The 22,648-nt window shown below is 33.0% G+C and overlaps 1 protein-coding gene across 2 annotated transcripts in view; it reads right to left on the bottom strand.

The window, feature by feature from the left end:
- Positions 1 to 22,648, bottom strand: part of ROCK1 (Rho associated coiled-coil containing protein kinase 1) — a 147,437-nt gene that overhangs the window by 48,024 nt on the left and 76,765 nt on the right. The window contains exons 9-13 of one of the 2 annotated variants that reach the window (XM_074208704.1): positions 18,741 to 18,832; positions 12,788 to 12,947; positions 8,769 to 8,835; positions 7,168 to 7,253; positions 6,364 to 6,412 (exon numbers count right to left, since the gene is read on the bottom strand). In XM_074208704.1, the coding sequence (XP_074064805.1) occupies positions 6,364 to 6,412; positions 7,168 to 7,253; positions 8,769 to 8,835; positions 12,788 to 12,947; positions 18,741 to 18,832 (454 nt within the window). Of the gene's footprint in view, positions 1 to 6,363; positions 6,413 to 7,167; positions 7,257 to 8,768; positions 8,836 to 12,787; positions 12,948 to 18,740; positions 18,833 to 22,648 lie in introns of both variants that reach the window. The other variant, XM_074208703.1, reaches the window with a different exon arrangement.

Here is a 22,648-nt window from a genome sequence, read left to right as displayed (position 1 = left end):
GGGGTTAAGTGGCTTGCCCACAGATGGATTTGAACTGAGGTCCTCCTGACTCCAGGGCCAATGCTCTACCCACTGCACCACCTACTTGCCCCCTCAAAAAAAATCTAAGGAAAAACTACCACAAATAGCCAGAAAAATGAAGTCAATTACCACAGAGCCACAGGCAGAGAACTACACAAGATTTTGTAATCGCCTCCCTTGAAGGAATGAAGAGTTTGGAAGGCTCTAGAAGGCAAATGATATAAACTTGTAGCCAAGAATACAACTTACTCAGCAAAACTGAGCATAATACTACAGGGAGAAAAGCAAAACCTAAATGAAACAGAAGTGCAAGTATTTCTGAAGAAGAGATCAGAACTGTTTAGAAAATATAAAAGATGAGAAGGGTAGGGGGAACAGTGGGCATTTAAACTTTACTCTACATCCACACAGACACAGGTATAAAATTACATTTTTCTCATGAGAGAAAGGGGAGGAAGATGGATTTAAGAGGGAGGTTTAGTTAAAGGAAAGTTTAGTCTTAAGCAAAAGAATAAAACTGTATGAAAACATTGATGGCTTTTTTTTTGATGTAGGAATGAATAGGAACTTGGGAGGATGCCCCAAAATTAGGACAGATGAACAAATTAACAGTGTGTGTGTGTGTGTGTGTGTGTGTGTGTGTCATGCTATAGGAAATAATGAAGGCAATGGTTTCAGAGAAACCTTGGAAGACTTGTATGACCTAACAGAGGCAAGTGAACAGAACCAGAACAATTTGATGATGACAATGTTTGTCCTTTGATGCTGATGAGGACTATGACATCAGGAAGGTGATTCCATGAGAAGCAAGTGAATTGGATTTAAGTGAAAGGCTGTGTAAGAGTCACCAACCTTACTTTCTCCTCTGGAGCCACCTGGGTCCAGTGGCCAGATAAGAGATCAAGACAACTGGAGCTGACCCTGGATGAGAGGCAATCAGGATTAAGTGGTTTGTTCAAGGTCACACAGCAAGAAACTAATAAGTGTTAAGTGCCTCATACCAGATTTGAATTCAGGTTCTCCTGACTTCAAGGATAGTGCTCTATCCACTGTGATACCACCTAGCTGCCTACAATAATGAGGTAAAGACAAACAACTGGAAGAATTAGAAACTCTGATCATGTTGAAACACACTATTGACTTATTAACACAGAAGAGATAGTCTCAGAGTGCAGAATGAGACATATTTTTGAAAATGACTTAAGTAGAAATTGTTTTATTTGACTAAGTGTTTCCAATGGAGGTTTTATTTGTCTTTTATTCTGACTGGGGGCTGGGGAGGGTAAAGGACATGGCAGCTGGGCTGGGATGGAGAAAAGTCTGGTTTAAATGAATCTGTTTTATCAATTATTAAATACCTTCTTGTCCATGTATTTGTTAAATATAGACAGTTCTCTCATCAAAAAAAAAAGTGAGAGGATATGCCATACAAAGGCACAGTTACCATTTCATAGCAGTTATAATGGCCGACTAATAGCTATTACAGAGTTAAAATAGATGGGAGCTGAAAATTAAATCAATTCATTCTGCCTAATTTGTACATTACTTTGCAACTCCTGAAAAGTTTTCTAACATTAAATGCAAAATGCACTGCTTTTTCTATGGCTCAGTTGGATGAAATAGCTGTTATCATTACTTATTATTGCTCCCATCTCATACTACCATCAAAAATCTTAAAATACTCAATTATTATTTTCCTCATAGAGTCTATTTGATTTATAATAGAATTAAAAAAACACTATCACTCCTATTCCTCAAAAACCCCCTACTTCAAAAGTTCCACATCATGATTTTATTCTTTGTATATTTTCACTCTTAGAAACAACAAAAATATCTTTTTTTGTTCTAAAAATTTCTACAATGTCCAATTTTATGCTATTAAGAGGCAAAAGGAAGGTGCTATGATTCATGTCTTTTTAGAGTAACCCTTGGACAGTAATCTAATATGAGTTCTCTCACTGATTTCAGGTCATATGACCTGGGCAGCTAGGTGGAGCAATGAGTAGAGTGCAGGCTCTGAGGAGAACCTGAGTGTAGATCTATCCTCAGACTCTTAAGTGACTTGCCCAAGGTCACAGAGCTAGTAAGTGACCTTGGGCTAGTCACTTAACTCTGACTACCTCACATCTAGGATTATCTCCCAATTGTCCCGATTCATATCTAGCCACTGGATCCAGAGGATTACAGAGAAGAAAGTGAGGCTGGTGACTTTGCACAACATTCCCTTCACTCAAATCCAATTCATGAGCTTGCCATGTCTGGTGTCATGGTTTTCTTTGAGAATGAAAGACAAAACATATCCTAGGAATCAAGTTTAAAGGTCTAACTCCAATTTTTTAAAAGAAATTTCCTTATTCTCTCTCTGTTCTGAATAATCAGAAAAGCTCTTTGATTCTAATCTCTGCCAAGAAAAGAAATGAATGTTACTGGCAAAACAGCTAACAAATTGTAGAACAAAAGTCAACAAGAAGCAGCCTACGATAAAAAATGGCACTGAAATCTTTTTATCTGTGAAAAATGACTGTTTGCCCTTAGAGGTAGAAATATATTTCACTCTTGTACTTGACAGTTATACTATAGGACAACAAATATGAAACTAAAGATAGCTATTAGAACTTTTCATTTGGCATTATAAAAAATATTTTTATAATTAGAACACTGATTTTCATGAAATAAAAAAGGGTTAAGAGTGGGTAAAGGCAGCAGGGTGTAGTGAACAGAGGGAAGACCTAGCCTAAAGTAATAAAGAAGACTTGGTTCACCTCTAATTAAAATCAGTTGTTCAGACAAGTGACCCTGGGCAAGTAAGGGAACCACTCAGTGTCTACAGGCAAGTCTCAGACTCTAAGATTCAATGATCTGAACTGGAAGATGGAATTTCCTTCCAGACAGCTCCCAATACTTAAAAGTCTAGATCTAGTAATTATTGTTAGCTCCTCCCCTTCCCCATAACCACTCATTCTAGAGTGAAGTGGTGAAAAGTTGGAATGTATGTGAATAGAAGAGGAAAGAAATGAGAGAATGTTATAGAGGTAGAATGAATAAATTTGGCAACTGATGTAAAATGTAGAATAAAAAAGAGTGAGGATGAATGCCTGGCACTTCATACTTCAGTGACCAGAAAGATGTTAGTGTAAGATTTGGGCAAGTTAAGTCTAAATAAAATATCTACGGCACATTCAATTCAAAACATTTGTTAGGTAAACAGATATGTGGAGAAAAACCTTAAAGGTATATAGGTACAATATATTACACACACACACACACACACACACACACACACACACACACACACACACACACACACACAAAGAATTAGTGGTGGGAATGAAGCTAAAATAGACAAGAAAAAATGTTAAAAGGGAAGTAAGCAGATGGAAGACTACTATGCAAATCCACTACAGGCAGCCAGGTGGTGCAGAGGATGAAGTACCAGGTCTCATCAAGAAGACTTGAGTTCAAATTCAAACTCCTGACAAGTCACTTAACCCTGTTTGCTTCAGGTTTTCATCTTAAAATGAGTGGAAGAAGTACTCCTGTACCTCTGCCAAGAAAACCCCCAATGGGGTGACAAAGAATTAGACATGACAGAAATGACGGAACCTGCAAATCCAGTTTATTTTTGTTATGTTTCTTAAAGGCACGCTATCACGATATTTTATTGTAGGTTAGCTGAAAAGATTGGAGTTTTTGTGTTGCCTGATTGCCCCATGAATAACGATTCCTATCATAACCTGCAATTATTACTTTTATCTACAATCCAATTCTTTTAAATATATGTCCATAGTGAACCTAAACAATCATAAACCCTCAACCTTTCCCATTTGAGAAAACTTGTGCTTACATTAAGTTTTTAATAATCAATTTCATGGTTCTTTTTCCTTCTGACTCTGTTCCTCCTTTGCAAGCCTGCTCTACCATCCCTACCATATACTTTTCACCACTATTACCATCCATATACTATTTATTGAGAGGCAGCAAGAAATGGTCAATTTAAATTTCAGATTCAAATTGGTAAAAACACTAACTTAAATATGGCAAACCATCCAGAGCCTCAGTCCCCTCAATCTATAAAATGTAACATGTGAATTATATACCTCACAGGATAGTTTCAAGAATTCCAGAAACATGTTTTTAATATTTTGATTTGATGTTCTACGATATCATCTTTGTAAGTCTTCACATATTATTAAACTCTCATAGGAAGTCTCACCCTTTGTGTTGGGATAATCTTCTTCTAGATTTCCTAACACGGTAAGGGATACAAATGAAGTATACAAATTATCCTATTGGTTATCCCTTGCTCTCACTATAAGACTAGTTTCTCTCTTTTTCTAGTCATACTGATCTACTGAGGCATCCTTTATTACTACTTTTTTCTGTGACTAAAAATTGCTGTTAAGATGTTATACATGTCAAACATGTATCTCTCCGTTGTCCTTTAGGTCATCTATATTTTTTCTAACAAAGCAATAAAATGAAGTTTTTTGTTGGAAGGGAATTAGAGTTAAGTGACTTGCCTAAGGTTACAAAGATAGTGTCAAGTGTCTCATGCTGGATTTGAACTGACTAGTGGCAGTGCTATTCACCATGCCATCTAGTTGCCACAGTAAATGAATTTATTAGGAGTTATTTTTGCCAACTATTTCAATTAAAAAACAGTAATTTAAATGAAGGGGCAGCTGGGTGGCTCAGTAGTTAAATGAGTGCCACATCTGGAGTTGGAAAAGCCAAAGTTCAAACTTGTCCTCAGACACTTACTAGCTATGTGTCACTGAATTCTGTCTGCCTCAATGTCTTCTTCTGTAAATTGAGTTGGAGAAGAAAATGGGGTTTACCAAGAAAATCCCAAATAAAGTCATAAAGAGTCAGCTAAAACTGAAAAACAATTGAACAAAAATAAAATTTAAATGAAATATAAATGAATATTTACAAAAAACACAAACTGCAACAGGATAAAAAAATAAATGAAAAAGTCATTGTCTGGACTCTCCAAAAAAGAGAAAAAAGATGACCAGAAGGATTTACAAGTAAATTCTATCAAAAACAATCACATAAAAAAAAAAATCACAAAAATAAGAAAAGATGAGAGCCTATTAAATCTCAACCAAGCATGATGCAAACACAATCAGAGTCAAAACAGAAAAAAAAAACTAAAAACCGATTTCCCCAAATTACATAGATACAAAAATTCAAATGATATATTAAAAAAAAAGGTTATAGGAATAGATCAAAGACTACATAATAACTTATATTCACTACAAGGATGGTCTAATACCATGCAAACTATAAAAACAATAGAACAGCAACAATAAGAACCAGTAAAAATTATGAGGGATTAAATGTAGGCAAAAAAGTATGAAATAGATTTACTTAGGAAACCTGAGTTAATTAAAAAATGCAAACAGCCTCAACAAGGTGGCAGGATACAAAATAAATTTGAGAAAAAAAAAATGGTATTTCCCACAAACCACCAGCAGGAAGAAACAGAAAAAAATTTATGTCCATGCAATACCAGCTCATGCTACTCCTTTTTTTTTTTTTTGTAAGGCAAATGGGGCTAAGTGGCTTGCCCAAGGCCACACGGCTAGGTAATTATTAAGTGTCTGAGACCGGCTTTGAACCCAGGTACTCCTGACTCCAGGGCCAGTGCTTTATCCACTATGCCACCTAGCCACCCCGATGCTACTCCTTCTTACACATATTTTTGGTTTTTTATGCATACCTCAACTATGAGAACTGGTAAATTCTATTTCCTTCTTTCTAATTTCTTCCCATTTTATATAATTTTTGCTATATTGAATGAAACTACCCCCCAATATATTTGTTTTTCCTATTTTTAATTCCATCTATGAACCATCAGAACATTAAGATTATGAGTATATAATTGTTTCTTTTTCTCCTGTTAGGTTAGGATGAATGCACTTCATCATTGTTTAAACCCTTCCTAATACATTCATCTTTCTGAGTTTAAACTTTTCCTTTAAAATTTTTGATTATTCAATTTTATTTTCATTTCTAAATTTTCTTTCACTCCCAGTCATGTATAGTTTTAAATTTTCTCAATTGTAGTCATGTTTACCTATTACTCAACTAAAAATTAAAAATAATATGCTATAGTTTCAAACTTTGAATTATTTGTTATAAACATATTCTGTGACCCATAGTGTAATTACACAGTACAGGTTTTAAAACCCAGCTATTTCACAATGTGTCTGAATCAAAAGGTTAAGTATTTACCATAAGCTACCCTTCCATTTAGTATTTCAGTAGATAAGCTTTAAGTTAAATATTGCTATTTTATATATTCAAAAATTTTTGATATCAGAAACCAAAACCTACCTCTTCATCCAGTTCTTTCATTATCTTGTCTAGCTTTATGTTTGAAGTTCTATAAAACAAAATTGGGAATAATAAAAATACAACTTCTTCTTGATTATTTGGAAACTAAGCATCAACATCTCTCTGCTATTTGCATTTTTGGCCATTTCATTGATTATTGCTACTTTGAAGGATGATTAGGCAAGGGGGAAAAAAATCAATGATAAACTTCAGATAAATCTGGCAAAAGTGAGATTTGAAGAGTTCCCTTATATTTTTGTTTATCCAATAATATCTTACTCTGCAATGACAAGGATATCATTTTCATCTATGGTTATTTCAATCAAGTAACAATTTAGGTCATCTGTGACTCCCCTACTACATAGCTACCCCCCCACCCCCATCCTCAAATCTTTCTTAAGTATGCATGCTTTCCTTTATTATACTAGAATTAAGCCATTAGAAAAAAACAATGTTAATTATACTGAAAATCACAACAAAGAATGTTTCAATAACACAACTGCATGAGAAATATATTTAAATTCAATCTTATAATGATATTGTCCATTTTACAAAAATATATTTCTGAATTTGCACCTTTACTCTGCCAAACAATTCTGAACTTTCAACTGCAGTACTGTAATAAATGTCATGTGGATCATTTTTAAAAAGTTGTGCTAAGGAAAAGAAAACTGCATTTTAAATCTCTGAGAGAAAATATCTATCATTAACTCCACATTAGTAACTTTCAAATATTCTTTTAATAACTTTAAATTAATTATAAACACTTTGAATGACCCTTATATTTTTCAATTTTAGTCTCACCTGCACTTCTGCTCCATTTCATCTTTTAACTGTATTTCATTATGCAGTTGTTCTTCCAGCTTATAGATTGTGTTCTGCAAACTCTCCTGCTTTTAAAGAATGACATAACATTCATTTTTTTACAAAAAAAACCCCAGCATTCTAAGAGTAAAAAGTAAAAAAAAATAAAAGTAAATCTCTACTATTTAGAAGCTAATTATCCCATTGTAGATTTTTCTGTCTCTTTTATGTTATTTTTTAGATTTTATTATTTATAGCTCTATTGGAAGGTTATTGAGATAAAGAGAAATGAAATTCAAACCAACAAATTTTCCAACTTTTCTGATATTTTTGGTAGTATCAGAAAAGTTGGAAAATTTGTTGGTTTGAATTTCAATTCTCTTTATTTTTAAATGTTTTTATTGGCATTTATTTTTACAACTCTCTCATTGCTCAACTTTTTTCCCCCCTTCTTTATACTTAGCTAGGAAAGATGGCTTACTGGGTAGGGGAAGGAGAAGGGATATATTTTGAAATGAAAGAATTGTAAAAATAAGTATGAATAAAAACATTTAAAATACTATTCCTTAGCTTTAGATGAGATTACATTGAAAACTACTAGGTACTTTGGCAATCTGGTACTCAGGATTGTTTAAACTCTGCCACAATAAAACCTTTGCCAACTTGGAATAAAAACAATCATAATAATTATTATATGTAGAAGTAAAAATGGTTAGCTACAAAGAATTGTAGACTAGAAGTAAAAAGACACAGGTTCTAATTCCAATTCTGTCAATATTATCTGAGTACCCTTGTATAAGTCACTTAATCTCTCTGGACCTCTCAGTTTGCTCACCCAAAATGCTATGATAATGTTATATTTAGGGTTGACAGTAAATCAAGATCTAAACCTTTTATATGGCTTTCTTTTGTTCCATCTCCCCTGCCAAATTCTTTAATTCATATTTGGATAAAAAATATCAGGGAAAAGGAAGAATAACATAGTTAAACATAACTGAGAAAAAACATGTTGTTTCTTATCAGTTAATACACAATTTTATTGACAAGGATTTTGATGAACTGAACTACCTATTTGCACTCAGACATACTAACATGCTGGTTCCTTGTTTTGTTTTTTTTTTTTTTTGCTATTCCATACTGTCTAAGGTACCCATTAGAAAGAACTACTTTCTCCAGCATTACCTTTCTAAGGTAGTATTTGTTTCAATAGACAAAGTAAATAAACTAGACTTGTCAGATTCTAAACTCCTGGATTTAAAAGGATGCCTTTCAAAGAAGTTCCATAGTATGTTTACTGAATAATTACCTAACCACAAAATAGTAACTTTATTCACATTCAATCAAGTTTTTTTTTTGTTTTCTTTTAGGTTTTTGTAAGGCAAATGGGGTTAAGTGGCTTGCCCAATGCCACACAGCTAGGTAATTATTATTAAGTGTCTGAGGCCAGATTTGAACCTCGGTACTCCTGACTCCAAGGCCAGTGCTCTATCCACTGCACCACCTAGCCGCTCCATCAATCAAGTTTTAACAAAATAAATAGTACTTCCCACTTTCATCCCAAACCAAAGTCAATTAATAATCATCATAAGGAAAATACATACCAAGCTTTTATCCACATTTGAGGTGGTTCTATTATCATTAGGATTTGCTGAAGATACAGATAAATATCTAGGAAATATCAGCAGAAGAAAGGTTTTTAAAGGTTATTTTAAAACTCAATAGCAATGATCAAGAATTGAATTTACCACATATTCAGTACTGTGCAAAAGGAATCATTAAAAAATGGAAGAAATAAAAAATTAAAACGCAACATAACATCTATATATTGTAGTTCCCAAAGTTAAAGTCTTATTTGAAATCACTATCATAGGGATTAAGATATTGATGACTTTTCCTCATTTCCCGATCATCTCCTCACCATGTTGCTAGTTACCAATTTTTTTTTGGTTTTTGTAAGATAATGTGGTTAAGTGACTTGCCTAAGGTCACACAGATAGGTAATTAAGTGTCTGAGTCTGAATTTGAATTCAGGTCCTGACTCCAGGGCCAGTGTTCTATCCACTGCACCACCTAGCTGCCCACTTGCTATCACTTTTAATCTTTCTCTTCCAGACCAATTTCAACACCATCTCAGATTCTCCCAGCTCTGACTGGTGGACTTTTACCTTGATCTTACCTATAAATAAGTTTTCATACCAATTCTCATCATGCCACTATGTGTTGCTTCCAGGTTCTAACTCCCCTTTATGTGCTGTCTTCCTCTTGAAATATAAGCCCACTGAGAGCAGGGACTCTCATATGCTTGGATTTTTAATTGCCAGAACTTAGCACAGTGGTAGGCACAGAGTAACTCTTGAATAAATGCTTTATTAATCTATTATCATTCAGTAATATAAGCACTTCCACTACTCTCTATTGAACTTCTTAGGACTAAACCAAAATTTTCAAATATTATTTATTCTTGTAACTTTGGAGGTGAGAGGGGGCATGAACTTTAAATATTTTCATTAACCTCAACCCTGTCAGAATAGAAAAAATTAATACAACAAAATTTCAGGGAGAATCTGCAACTATGAAGTAGAGGTCAAAGCCCTTTAAACCCTAAAATACTGGCATAAAGCGAGATCACTTCAAGAGATATACATAAAAGGAATGGAGTTGCTTTGAGAGATGGACAACGGATATACTGAAGCAGAATCTATCAGGGATCATTCAGACAGGATCCAACATACAATGGGATGTTTATTAGATGTCTTCTAAGCACAGTCTCCTCTAAATCTAATATTCTGTAAGTGAATTACTGAATTAACAAATGGAGGAAAGTTTTAAATACAGTAAGGAAAATGCAAAGAAGTTACAAGCACTAAATTTCCTTCTTCTCCCTTTTCCAAAAGGCTTTTTTTCCTCCCTGTGTTTTGTGCATTTAGTGGATTTTTCTGAAGGAGACCAGAATAGCTAGAAATTTCATAAAATAAAGAGAAGTGAAAAACATCTTTCTGCCTGAGTGCTATTCAGTTTTCACTGTGAAGACCCAGCTAGGATTTGGCAGCATAAGTTTTTTCAACTCTATTAGTGTGTCCTCTGGCTTTTACAAGTTTCTATTTCACTTCAGAGAAAAGGAGGTTAAAAAAACAACAACTTTATGGTACTAATAGGATAGAACAATACAGGCAGACTTTACTTAGGGAACATCTTCAATTTTGCTCAATACAATATAAATAAAGACAGTGCTCTCAGTCATTATATGTATATTTTTGTAAAGATTTTTATATACCAGGGATATTTTATATTGTTGCAGGAAACTCTCTACCAGTGTTATCTGGGACCTTCTCTGTGGACATATTTTCCTAATCTTTTAATTGTGAAATTGAAATCTGAAGGTCAAATGTATTTGATTTCATCTTATTAAAACTGATTCAAAACTTCAGTATATGTATAGAGGTATGAATGCTATGTGATGTGATGTGATTCTGTCATCAGCAAGTATGTTATCTATACTCTTATATAAATCACGGATATAGGCCAAAACATAGATGCCTGGAACTACATTAAGGACCTCAAATTGACAACAAAGCAAATGGGTCATTTCCTCTCCTCAATAAGAATCTTCTATCTGTTACTAGCTTTGGTTTTCGTTCTCTTTCTATTCTTACACAGGTCAGGATTTTTGTTTGGATGGCCACACTCTTTCCTTCTTGTTTGAAACATTTCTACAATTTTAAGAACACTGTATTGCTTCTGATAATCTGGAAAATGGAAAAGCATTTGAGTTCTTTACCTTCTCTTCAATGAGGCTAGTTTTTAATTTAAGCAAAGAAAATAGCCACTTGGCTGAGGTGGAAATATAAAACATTGTATAAGCTATATAGATCACTGCAAAATTTGCCCTGCTTTCCATCTTTTTTGAAAATGAGACCCTCAGTCCACTGTTGTTCATGTTATAGTAGCTCCTGTAAAATTGAAAGGTAAGTTAAAGGAAGCCCCTTTGAAGGCAGGGGATTGGTGAGAATTGAGTAGGATACTTGCAAAGAGATAAAGGACTACTTGATTTTGGAACATAGCTACTTCCTAATACCAATGGTAAATTCACCAAAAGCAGAATATTTTTCTTACAGCCTAGCAAAATGAGGTTTAGTCATTTATTTGATATTGTAACAAAAAATCCATATTAATTAATCTTGTGGATTTCATTATTAGATAAAAAGCAGTAGCAGATTGTTTTCTCATCTTTCAGAGGAAGATGAAGAAAATTTGGCATCTTTTATAAAAAGATGCAAGTCAAAAATGAAAATAGTATTTAAAATGAGCAAGTTTCAGTAAAAGTCATCTAATTCAGTGCAATTTTTTATTATACTACTTACTTATTTATTTCTCAGAAGGCCTAAACTTTTTCAATTTTTCATTCATAGAATGTGAGAGCTGCAAAGGACTTTAAAGTCTATTTAGACCAACCAACTTCATTTTACATGAGAAAACTGAGGCCTAGGGAGGAAAAATGATTTAGCTCCACATCAGAGTCAGCAAAGATCATAACCCAGACCTTCTGACTACCCAGTTCAGTGCTACTTCCATTAGAACACCTCACTTTCTAGGCACATTCTTGGGTATTTTATAATGTTATGTATGAGTAAGAAAGACTAAACACCTTAAATAAAGGAATAGTAGGAGCAATACATTTTACATTTCTTCTTGTTTAATACATTCTGCTGCTACTTCAGCAGTTATAGTAGCTGTCATCCTGTGTTTTGAAACAACCATTAAGTGTTAACTAATTGCTTTAAATTTCAAATATTTAATTAACCAAAGTTTAGGTTTGCTTAATATTAATAGGCTAATAATAGCAGGCATTAGAACAGTGAAGCAAGTAAGTCAATGATACATTCTAATAGAATCAATATGGCTTGCTCTTTATCTAGAGTTAAAAAAGTATTCCTAAATGCTAATACTATGATTCTTTGATGGCACTAAATTTAATGATTAAAGAAAACTTCAGGTTTCTGCTATTCTAAGATTTAATTTTTACCCAGATTCTTTTTTATTTTTAGGGTTTTGCAAGGCAATGGGGTTAAGTGACTTGCCCAAGGCCACACAAATAAGTATTATTAAGTGTCTGAGGCCAGATTTGAACTCAGGTACTCCTGACTCCAGGGTCAGTGCTTTATTCAACTGAGCCATCTAGCCACCCCACCCAGATTCTTTAGATGTTAAAATTAACCATTTATCTTTGAATTTTACTATAATACATAATGTCTGTGTATATATATATATATATATATATATATATATATATATATATATACACACACACACACACATACATACACACACACATACATACACACACATATATATATGTCTAAATTTAAAAAGTCTAAATTTGAGGGAAAATATATATACTAGGTAACTCATAAAAGAATTTCTGAGAGGCAATGAGATTTTCACTAACTACGGAATAATATGATAGAAATTAAAAAGAAAATCCTTCAATTTTTCTTGAAAAGGTAGTTGAATTTAAAGTTACTAAAATGACTTTAATGATCTAAAAGTATTATTAAAATGATTAAATAATGATTTTGCTATGCCTACTGTTGCTAATAAAAACACTTTTAAGAATACTTACCTACGATTGCTATAATATGTAAATCCTACAAAAGGTAGTTGATTGCCAACAAAAGCTTTTGGAATAGGGAATGTTTCTTCATCTCCCTTGTCTTCTTCTAAATCATCAAAATTACTAGTATCAATGTCACTACTGAGATCAGGTACAACAGGTGCAACAGCTAAGGATAAAAGAAAACTGGTTATCTGACTGAAAAGTAAAATAAATGTCCATCACAAATGAAAAATGAAATCAATTCAAACTATTGAGAGTTTCTCTTTTTTTCCTAAGTAACCTGAGGTTGTCCAAGTCTCATGAGACAAATCTAAAATAATTAATCAAAAAGCCAGAATTACATTTTCAATATATAGAAATTAGAGATAGAATAAAATTGGATCCAGTCCCTATAGTCATCCTGTGCTGATTTGAAAAAAAATGATGCTTTTCCTCTCTACAATACCTCTAGTATCACATTGAGCATATAATCAAGTTATGAATAACAATTATACAAGTTATCACAGAGAAGGTTTTTATTAGAGAATTAACTATAACCAAATCAGTAACATACCAATAATATCACCCGCCTGCTAGGCTGTGGTTATAATAGTTTTTTGTTCAAAATACTCATTGTAGTGATTGTCATTATAAATATTTTATTTTTAATAATCATTTAGATTGAAAACAGCATTCAGAATCAACTGTGCAAAGCACTTTAGTCTTAATTGTGTGAATACTCATGATTTTTTAGTATGTACTCTTCTTCATACAGATTAAATGGCTTTCGTCATGATTTTTAAAATCAGTGTTTTTGAATTACTCAAGTTTAATTCAAATTAAACATCCAGAAACCTTATTTTGATTTGGGAAATCTTGTGGTTCTATAATACATAAAATGTTTGATACTCTTTAAAACTAAAGTAAAAAAAAATAGCTTTCTAAAAAATAAATGGATTTCCTGTGCGGTAGCAATGAAATATATCAGAGTTCCCCAACACTGTGGGATGGGTTAGTTCTTTTCCTTAAAAGACAGTGAAACTATATAGAGAACTGAGTCAAATTTATAAAAAAAAAAAACACAAACAAACAAGCCATTCCCCAATTGACAAATAGTCAAAGGATATGCAGAGGCAATTTACAGATGAGGAAATCCTAAATTATTACTGATTAGCAAAATGCAAATTATAGCATCTCTGAGGTACTACCTCACATTCTTTAGACTGGCCAATATGACCAGAAAAGACAATGATCAATGTTGGGAGAGATGTGGGAAATCTGGGACACTAATACATTGTTGGTGTTGCTGTGAGCTCATCCAACCTTTCTGGAGAGCAATTTGGAATTACCCAAAGGGCAACAAAAAATATGCATACCCTTTGATCCAGCAATACCACTACTGGGTCTATACTCTGAAGAGATCATGAAAAAAAGGTAAAAACATCACTTGTACAAAAATATTCATAGCAGCCCTGTTTGTGGTGGTAAAGAATTAGAAACTGAGTGAATGTTCATCAATTGGGGAATGGCTGAATAAATTGTGTTAAATGTATGTGATGGAACACTACTGTTCTATTAGAAACCAGGAGGGATAGGAATTCAGAGAAGCCTGAAAGGATTTGCATGAACTGATGCTGAGTGAGAAGAACAGAATCAGAAGAATATTGTACACCCTAATAGCAACATGGGGCTAAAGATCAGTTTTAATGGTCTTGCTCATTTCATCAGTGCAACAATCAGGGACAATTTTAGGGTATCCGTGATAACAGTATATCATCTGTATCCAAAGAAAGAATTGTGGAATTTAAACAAAGACCAAAGATTATTTCTTTAAATTTTTATTATTTCTTTATCTTATTTTTATTTTTAAAAGTTACCTTATGTAATTTTGCTATTTCTTTTATTTTTTTCCTTAAGGATATGATTTCTATCTCAATACATTCAATTTTGATCAATGTATAGGATGGAAACAATGTAAAGACTATCAGACTGCCGGGGGGGGGGGGAAATTGCAAAATTCAAAAAACAATTTAAAAAAAAGGGAAAAAAGACAGTGAAACTATATTCAAGAGTTAACTGGCTAATTTAATCAGTGGATTAAGGTTCAAGCCTTTAACACAGCTTCCCGTAATTTTAAGTAAATTCAAGTAAAACAAACCTACCAGGCAATCTAGCTGTCTCTAAGGCTTCAAAATAGGCAGATAAGCAGCATAACTAATAACTGGAAATTATGCTCAACTCAATCAATCGTATCCATGACTAATATCCTTTCTTTCCTTGCTCTGAAAGTCATTCCCTTACTATGGCCAAGTAAATTTCCTAGATTATTGTTAAGTAAGCTAGCTTTTTCTAACAAGTTGAATTATTTCATTTTGTTCCAGGTTCAAACCTGAACCAACAAATCAGCCTGGTCAGACCTGGTCTACTACTAACCTATACTTAAAAAGAGTTGGCTATATTTAAATGTGGTGTTGATACATTTCCTTATAATGCAGGGGATAGGCTTGGAGACAAAAGGACCAGAGTGCAAATTTAACCTTGGACACTTACTAGTTGTAGGGCTCTGGGCAAAATCACTTAACCCTGTCTGCCTATTTCCTCATCTATAAAATGAGTTAGAGAAGGAAATGACAAATCACTCCAGTGTCTTTGCCAAGAAAACTCCAAATGCTGTCACAAAAGAATCAGACAAAACTGAAATAAACTGAACAACAAAAACAGTATAACAAATTGTAAATAAAGTAATTCTTTGATTTAACTTATTAAAATTATTTTTGAACTAATATTTTGCTTTTTCCTTTCTTTTTAAAAGTATATTTATTTTAAATTATTAAAATAATCTTGTGAGAGTCAACATGACCCCTCCCCCAAAAGATGAGAAACCTCAAGAATAGTGAAAATGAAAAAAAAGCATACTTTAGTCTGTGTTCAGATTGCAATGGCTCTATCTCTATCATAAGTCCAACAGAGAAATTGCTTCAATATTTTTCCCACAGTTGCTATATTACTAGCTGCATTTCCCTCCACTCTTATTTGCTTCTTCCTCTTTCACATATACACATATTTTAAAAGTTTTGGCATTTTTGTTGACTTCATTTCTAATTGTTTTTGTCAAAGCTGCAAAATTTTTCTAGACTTTAGTCATTCTTCATAAAAAGCTTCACAGGCAAATATGGAACTAAAAGTGAAAAATAAGTGTATCTACATAATAGACCTACCACTTAAAATGTTTTTAATTTTGAACTTAAAATATCAAAAAATCCCTTACAAATTCCCATATACACAGTAGAATTTTAAAAAGAAAATACGTAAAATCATGAATTTTCATTTTATATCACCTTTTTAAAGCACATAATGTCTTGCTTGTCTGCACTTGCTTCTAAACTTCCTTCTGTTCTCTTAATTTTTTAAAATGGCCCCTTTTATGTTAAATCCATTTCAATTAAAAAGAGAATGAGGAAAAAACCCTTGAAACAAATAAGCATGCTCAAGCAAAACAAAATCATTTAATGGCATATATTCAAAATGCATACATTTTAAAAATTTATTTTAGCATCTATTTATTCATCATTCAAACATGTATTAAATATTTTTTATGTTCAATGTACTGTTAGGAGTTTGTATCCCCCATATAGGATAGTTGATAATAGAGAGAAATAAGTACAAATTCAGATGCGAATAGTATACAGGAAAAGCACAAAACACTCTGAGATTATATGAAGGGGAAAATCACTTTGGGGTAGAAAATGATGAGGCAGAAAAACTAAAATAATACAGAACCCCATGAAATTACCACTAAAGTAACATTAGTATCTTGTCTTGATATGCAAATGGAGCTACTTTTTTTTTTGACTGTCCTCTTCAAATGGAACATTTTCCAATGTGGATCTAAAAATACTGCTTCTAAGCCACCTATCAGAAAGACCACCTAATCATCAGAAAATTGGTCACTGGGTCAAATTTCTTTTCTAGTTACAGAAATCATGCTGGTAGGAACAGAGGTTAATTTATTTGTACTAAAGCAGGTAGCAATCACATCAAGAAATCACAGATCCTTAACATATGGAAGTAATCTTTTTAATGCAATGGTTGACCTATACAAGTGATATAAGAACCCAGGATAAATGTATTTTGTCATTACTCCCTCATCTTTAGTGGATTCTCTTAATAAATTCAGATTTTAGTAACATATGATTTAATCATAAATTCTAATTTTTTTTAAATCTCCTAAGCCCCAAATTCTTTTTCAGAGTAAGGTCCAAAATTCAATCTGTTTAATGTTGACAGTTTTTACTGAAGATTTCTATAAAACAGTTTTGAAGATTTGATAGCAGATGCATTATCACTTTTCCTAATCTGCTCTGGTGCAGATGGGCTCTAGTTGAAACAAAAAAGTATAAGAGCTATCCTGGCCATAATGCTTCACTTGTAGCTTTCACTAAGTGATAAGAGTTGGGAATGGTAAAAACTATCACAATGCAACTCTGAAAAATTCAGAAGACCACATTATAACCAAAGCCATCATGAATGGAAGAGGTCATCAAAGCAGAATGAAACAACTCTTGGTATTGAGCAAAATGAAAGGAGAAGAGAATAAAAATGAGAAAGAAAATAAGAATCAATTCTTTTTATCCCTCAATCACAGAGCAAAGACTAAAGGGCTAAGTAAAAATTAACAAATATTCATTAAAAGGCAAAATATAATTGCCAGAGAGGGCTACTTTTTGAGCAAACTTCACAGATTAAAAGTATTTATAAAAAGCTTAGATAAATTAGGAAATGTTTATTGACATCACAAAAAATACCCAGCCTAGTAGTCTTTTAAATACTTAGGATCATTTAGTACACCAAAAATAATAATTAAATAAGCTTGCTTTAATATTTTTAAGACTACAACTATTGTACAAAATGATATAACAAAACAACTTAGACTTTAATCAAAATTCAAACTTTTCCTTTCTTCCCAAATTTTTTATGATTGCTCATTAAACCTACTCAGCCTCTACGTAGCTAAAAGTTTGGGTCAGAGTCCAGTTGAACTTCATCAGAAAGCATTGGCCACTTCTGTTAATATCAACTATTAATCACATACAGGAAACCTCCTTCACAACTGGGTACATCTTTTGGGGGGGGGGCATACTGATTTCACATTGTACTTATCTCTCCATTAACCACTGTGTTTATACTTCCGACTGTCCAGCTGCTTTACAGAGAATTCTGCAAAGCTCAAATCAGCACTGAATCAATTTAGCTATTCACCAGCTCCCTTCCTTTACAATACATTGCTTTATTTATTGTATTTATTTCTGCTGTAACATCCAAAAAATACTCCCCCCCCCCAGGGGTAGAAAATAGGGTGAATAACAGCAAAATCAATCTGCTCTTAACATTTCCTAAATAGGAAATTCTCACAAAACCAAATCTCCCTATACCTACTGCTTGCCAAAGTATTATTAATTTACTCTAAAAAGAGACCTTCTAGTCTTCTCAACAGTTACACTTTAAAGACCTGGGTTCAAATCCTACCTGACATATAGTGGCTGTAAGACCCTAGAGAAATCACAGAACTTTCATTTAGAGAGGTATTCTCCTCTCCCAGGAATTTCCTACATCAATGAAAAGGCAGCAGTCTAGCTTTATCATATTTTTATCACAAAAAATAAGAAGTATAAATGTAAAAAAAAGTATGTTTTTTTAATTGTCTAGGATATATAGGCAATATATAAACACATGACTTATGAACATCTTTTAATAACAGCAGCAGATGCAGTTTTGTGCCTCAATTGTTGCCACCCTGATATTGGAGTAGGGCACATTTTCCTACTTTTAATAATCCCTACCAAAATGTGAAACAGTGTTAATGTACATAACATTTGGATTATTTATTTTCAAGCAGACACAAAAATGGACCTGTTATCTGAAGGTAATTTTTTTGAATAAAGAATTATCTGTGTGTGTATAGGGTATGATAACAACTTACTATCTCGAAGAGTTTCCCAAGCCCACTGATCATTTTTGAAGAAGAGATGTCGTTTGATTTCTTCCACACCATTTCGTCCTAATCTCACTTCCCTGTTTCAAAAAATTAATGACACGAGACATTCTTACTGAAACAGTTCAAAATTATATGACAATTTATAATTTATAAAAGTTTCTCACAAAAAACCCCTGCATAGTAGGCACATTGTATTAAAGTTAGAATATCCTAAATACTGATTAATATAAACTTGAAAAAGCTATTTGCATGATTCATTTTGATCATACTACAACACAGTTGATAAGTGGAGAAAAAAGGGAAAATGATATTAGAAAGGAATGTAAGTGTGGTATATGTATGTCATGGAACACTATTGTTCTATTAGAAACCAGGAGGGATGGGAATTCAGGGAAGCCTGGAGGGATTTGCATGAACTGATGCTGAGTGAGATGAACAGAACCAGAAAAACACTGTATACCCTAACAGCAATGGGGGGGTGGTGGTGGATGATCAACCTTGATGGACTCACACATTCCATCAGTGTAACAATCAGGGACAATTTGGGGCTGCCTGCAATGGAGAATACCATATGTATCCAGAGAAAGAACTGTGGAGTTTGAACAAAGACCAAGGACTATTATCTTTAATTTAGAAAAACAAACTGATATCTTATGTCTGATCTTATCTCTTATACTTTATGTTTCTTCCTTAAGGATCTGATTTCTCTTTTTATCACATTCAATTTGGATCAGTGTATACCATGGAAACAATGTAAAGACTGGCAAATTGCCTTTTGTGGAGGGTGGACGGAGGGAAGTAAGTTAGGGGAAAAACTGTAAAACTCAAAATAAATAAAATCTTTAAAAAAAAAAGAAAGGAATGTAAGGAGAAATTTTAATAAAATTGTTAATATTTAATAGTTTTTTAAATTACCAATTATAACTCACAAATTGAGTATCTTTTTTTGTTCCAAAATAAAACAATTTCACTTTTACAAGAAAGTTATAAAACTTTTTTTTACATTCCATTATTATCCTAGATACAAAATAATACATGCTTACGGACTGACTTTTGAGTTCTTGTTTTTTAAGCAGTAGGAAATTTTGATTTTATTCAAATAATGGTCTTGTTTTCTTCTACTAGCTGATGTATGAGTGTTATTTTTATAAAATAATAATTATTCATAAGTAGAATGTTTGGGATCTATATTTGAAGAAAATTCACAATAAAGGGACAACAAAATCATCAAAGTCATAATTCTCATTTATAGATAGCACTTTGAAAATAAAATGCTTATTTAGGGAAAATAATTTTTGATATAATTCAGAAATGAGGAAACTGAGGCTCAGAGGGTGAGGTGTCCAAGAAATAGTTAGTTAAATGGGAAAGTCAAGGCTTGAATTCACCATCTTGTCTTTCCAGTTCCATACTCTTTTTACTGTAAATTGCTGCCTCTTGACCCTCTGTACCTTTCTAATTAAACAGGACAATGTTCATCAAAAAAGAGAAGCAGTGATACTAAACAGTCTACTGTCACACAAAAGCAAAAAAATGTGAAAAGCTGAAGTTCAATTATAATCCCACAAATAATAGGAAATTTAATCTGCTTTTCTATAAAAGACAGATTAATCACAATTAGATACAAAGGAAAGGGTCAATACTCTGTTCAGTAAAATTATCTAAATTAGATTCTTTAGGGAAGTATGTTAACTTTCTAACTATCAGACCACTATCAGTCTCCCTGGAAAAAATTTCTGCATTATAATGCATATAATGCAATCATATAATGCAAGGGAGTGGAGAGTGCACCGACCCTTAAGTCAGGAGAACCTGAGTTCAAATCCGGTCTCAGACACTTTATTTTCTAAGTGTGATCTTGGACAAATCACTTAACCTCATTGCCTTGTAAAAACTTTTTAAAAAGTAGTATATAAGTCCATCTGAACTTAAATATAAAAATTTTTCCAATTTTTAAATTATTAAAACTCCAATTTTTTCAGGAGATGGGAACAATATTTTAAATTTCAAGAGCTCTTTGATTTATGCAAGAAATGTCTATTAAACAGGACAAGTTCTAATAACTTGGGAGAGACTGTCTTGTGTAAGACAGAGTAGCTATTAGGAAGATGTTCCATGGTTTACCCTCCCCACTTCTAACAATATTTGGTAGGTGTTGGATTATTGTTTCTGAATTTGGGCTCCTTTTGGTACAGTGATTATCATCAAAAGGATCTAACAGTTCAGGTTATTTTCTAAACTGATTTTCAGAATAACTGGATTGAATCAATCCATAATCACATCAAGAGTCACTCCAAAATCTCCATTTTTTAAAATCATCTTTGGCATTGTTATATTTATTTTTTACCAGATGTTATGTTGACTGTCATATTGACTAATTTCTTTGCATATAGGAAAGGGAGTCTTAAAGTCTTAAAGTCATAGAGTCTTCTCAAGAATAAGCTCTAAAAATCATAGCTCGAAGTTCCTTCTTTTAAGGGAGTACTCTTACCCAAGCCCTTCCACACTATACTATCTGTTCTCTAATGAACAATGAACTAGAAATTAACAAGATAAGAAGACAGAAAAAAGAGGCAAACCACAAGCTATTATCTGTCCTTCTGCCTTATTCCTTCTAAATCATGGATGTCCAATTTTTTAGCTCTTCTGGGTCACATCATCCAAATAAACTTATCAGGGGTTACACTTAGATTTTAATATTTATTTATGACTATAATGTAACCTATATTACCAATAAGTATAATAACAAAATGTAATATATAATAAAAATATAACAAAAAATAAGTATACTAATAAAATACTTTTTAAACAAAAAAAAATAAGAACATGCTATTTTAAATGTGAACACTGAGTCTGCTTTTTCTTTTTTTCTTTTTTTAGATTTTTGCAAGGCAAATGGGGTTAAGTGGTTTACGCAAGGCCACACAGCTAGGTAATTATTAAGTGTCTGAGGCTGGATTTGAACTCAGGTACTCCTGACTCCAGGGCTGGTGCTCTATCCACAGGACCACCTAGCTGCCTTGAGTCTATTTTTTTTTTAGTTTTTTGCGGGTTAAGTGGCTTGCTCAAGGCCGCAAAGCTAGGTAATTATTAAGTGTCTGAGACCGCATTTGAACCCAGGTACTCCTGACTCCAAGGCTGGTGCTTTATCCACTACGCCACCTAGCTGCCCCGAGTCTATTTTTTCAATACCAATGCATTTATATCTGGTTTGACAGATACTGCATATTCTTTTCAATTTTTACTTTTTGTAGGCTTCATGTGGATAAAAAGTTGTTTGCAAATATACATAATCCCCAAAAGAGACGTCATGAACAGGGCATGTTTATGAAATACCATACATTTTTCTTTAGCAGGTACAACTTTATTGAATTTTTATAAGACACCTGAACAAATTTTTCTTTAAGTTGTTTATCTGACTGTAATGCCAAACATTTTATTTGCAAGTTTTCAGGTGTTATATTGATATCAACTGAGAACAGAGCAGCAAATATACTGAAATGCAGTTGATGCTTTCTAAAATCTTGAATATTCCCAAATTCCTGGGACAAAACAGCAATTAGTGCTGCATACAATAAAGTTGTCTGTTGCAATTACCAGTCTTTTAATGTTTTAAAATAAAGATCCTAATTCTGTATGAAAACCTTTAGGGGAAAAAAAAACAAACAAAAAACCTCTGGTGGTCTGTGGGACCACACAATGTTAATTACATGAAAAAGTCAGGCCCAAACAGGCTACTATCACCTGACTCTATCATATACTTCCTTCCTCCTCTCATAGCTCAATAGCGCTTACTCTGTACTCTATTCTTCTTATTTTTTTTAGTTTTTTGGGGAGGCAAATGGGGTTAAGTGGCTTGCCCAAGGCCACACGGCTAGGTAATTATTAAATGT

The sequence above is a fragment of the Macrotis lagotis genome, chromosome X, assembly GCF_037893015.1.
Source record: "Macrotis lagotis isolate mMagLag1 chromosome X, bilby.v1.9.chrom.fasta, whole genome shotgun sequence".
NCBI classification, from domain to species: Eukaryota; Metazoa; Chordata; class Mammalia; order Peramelemorphia; family Peramelidae; genus Macrotis; species Macrotis lagotis.
This window is presented reverse-complemented; position numbering and strand designations above follow the sequence as displayed.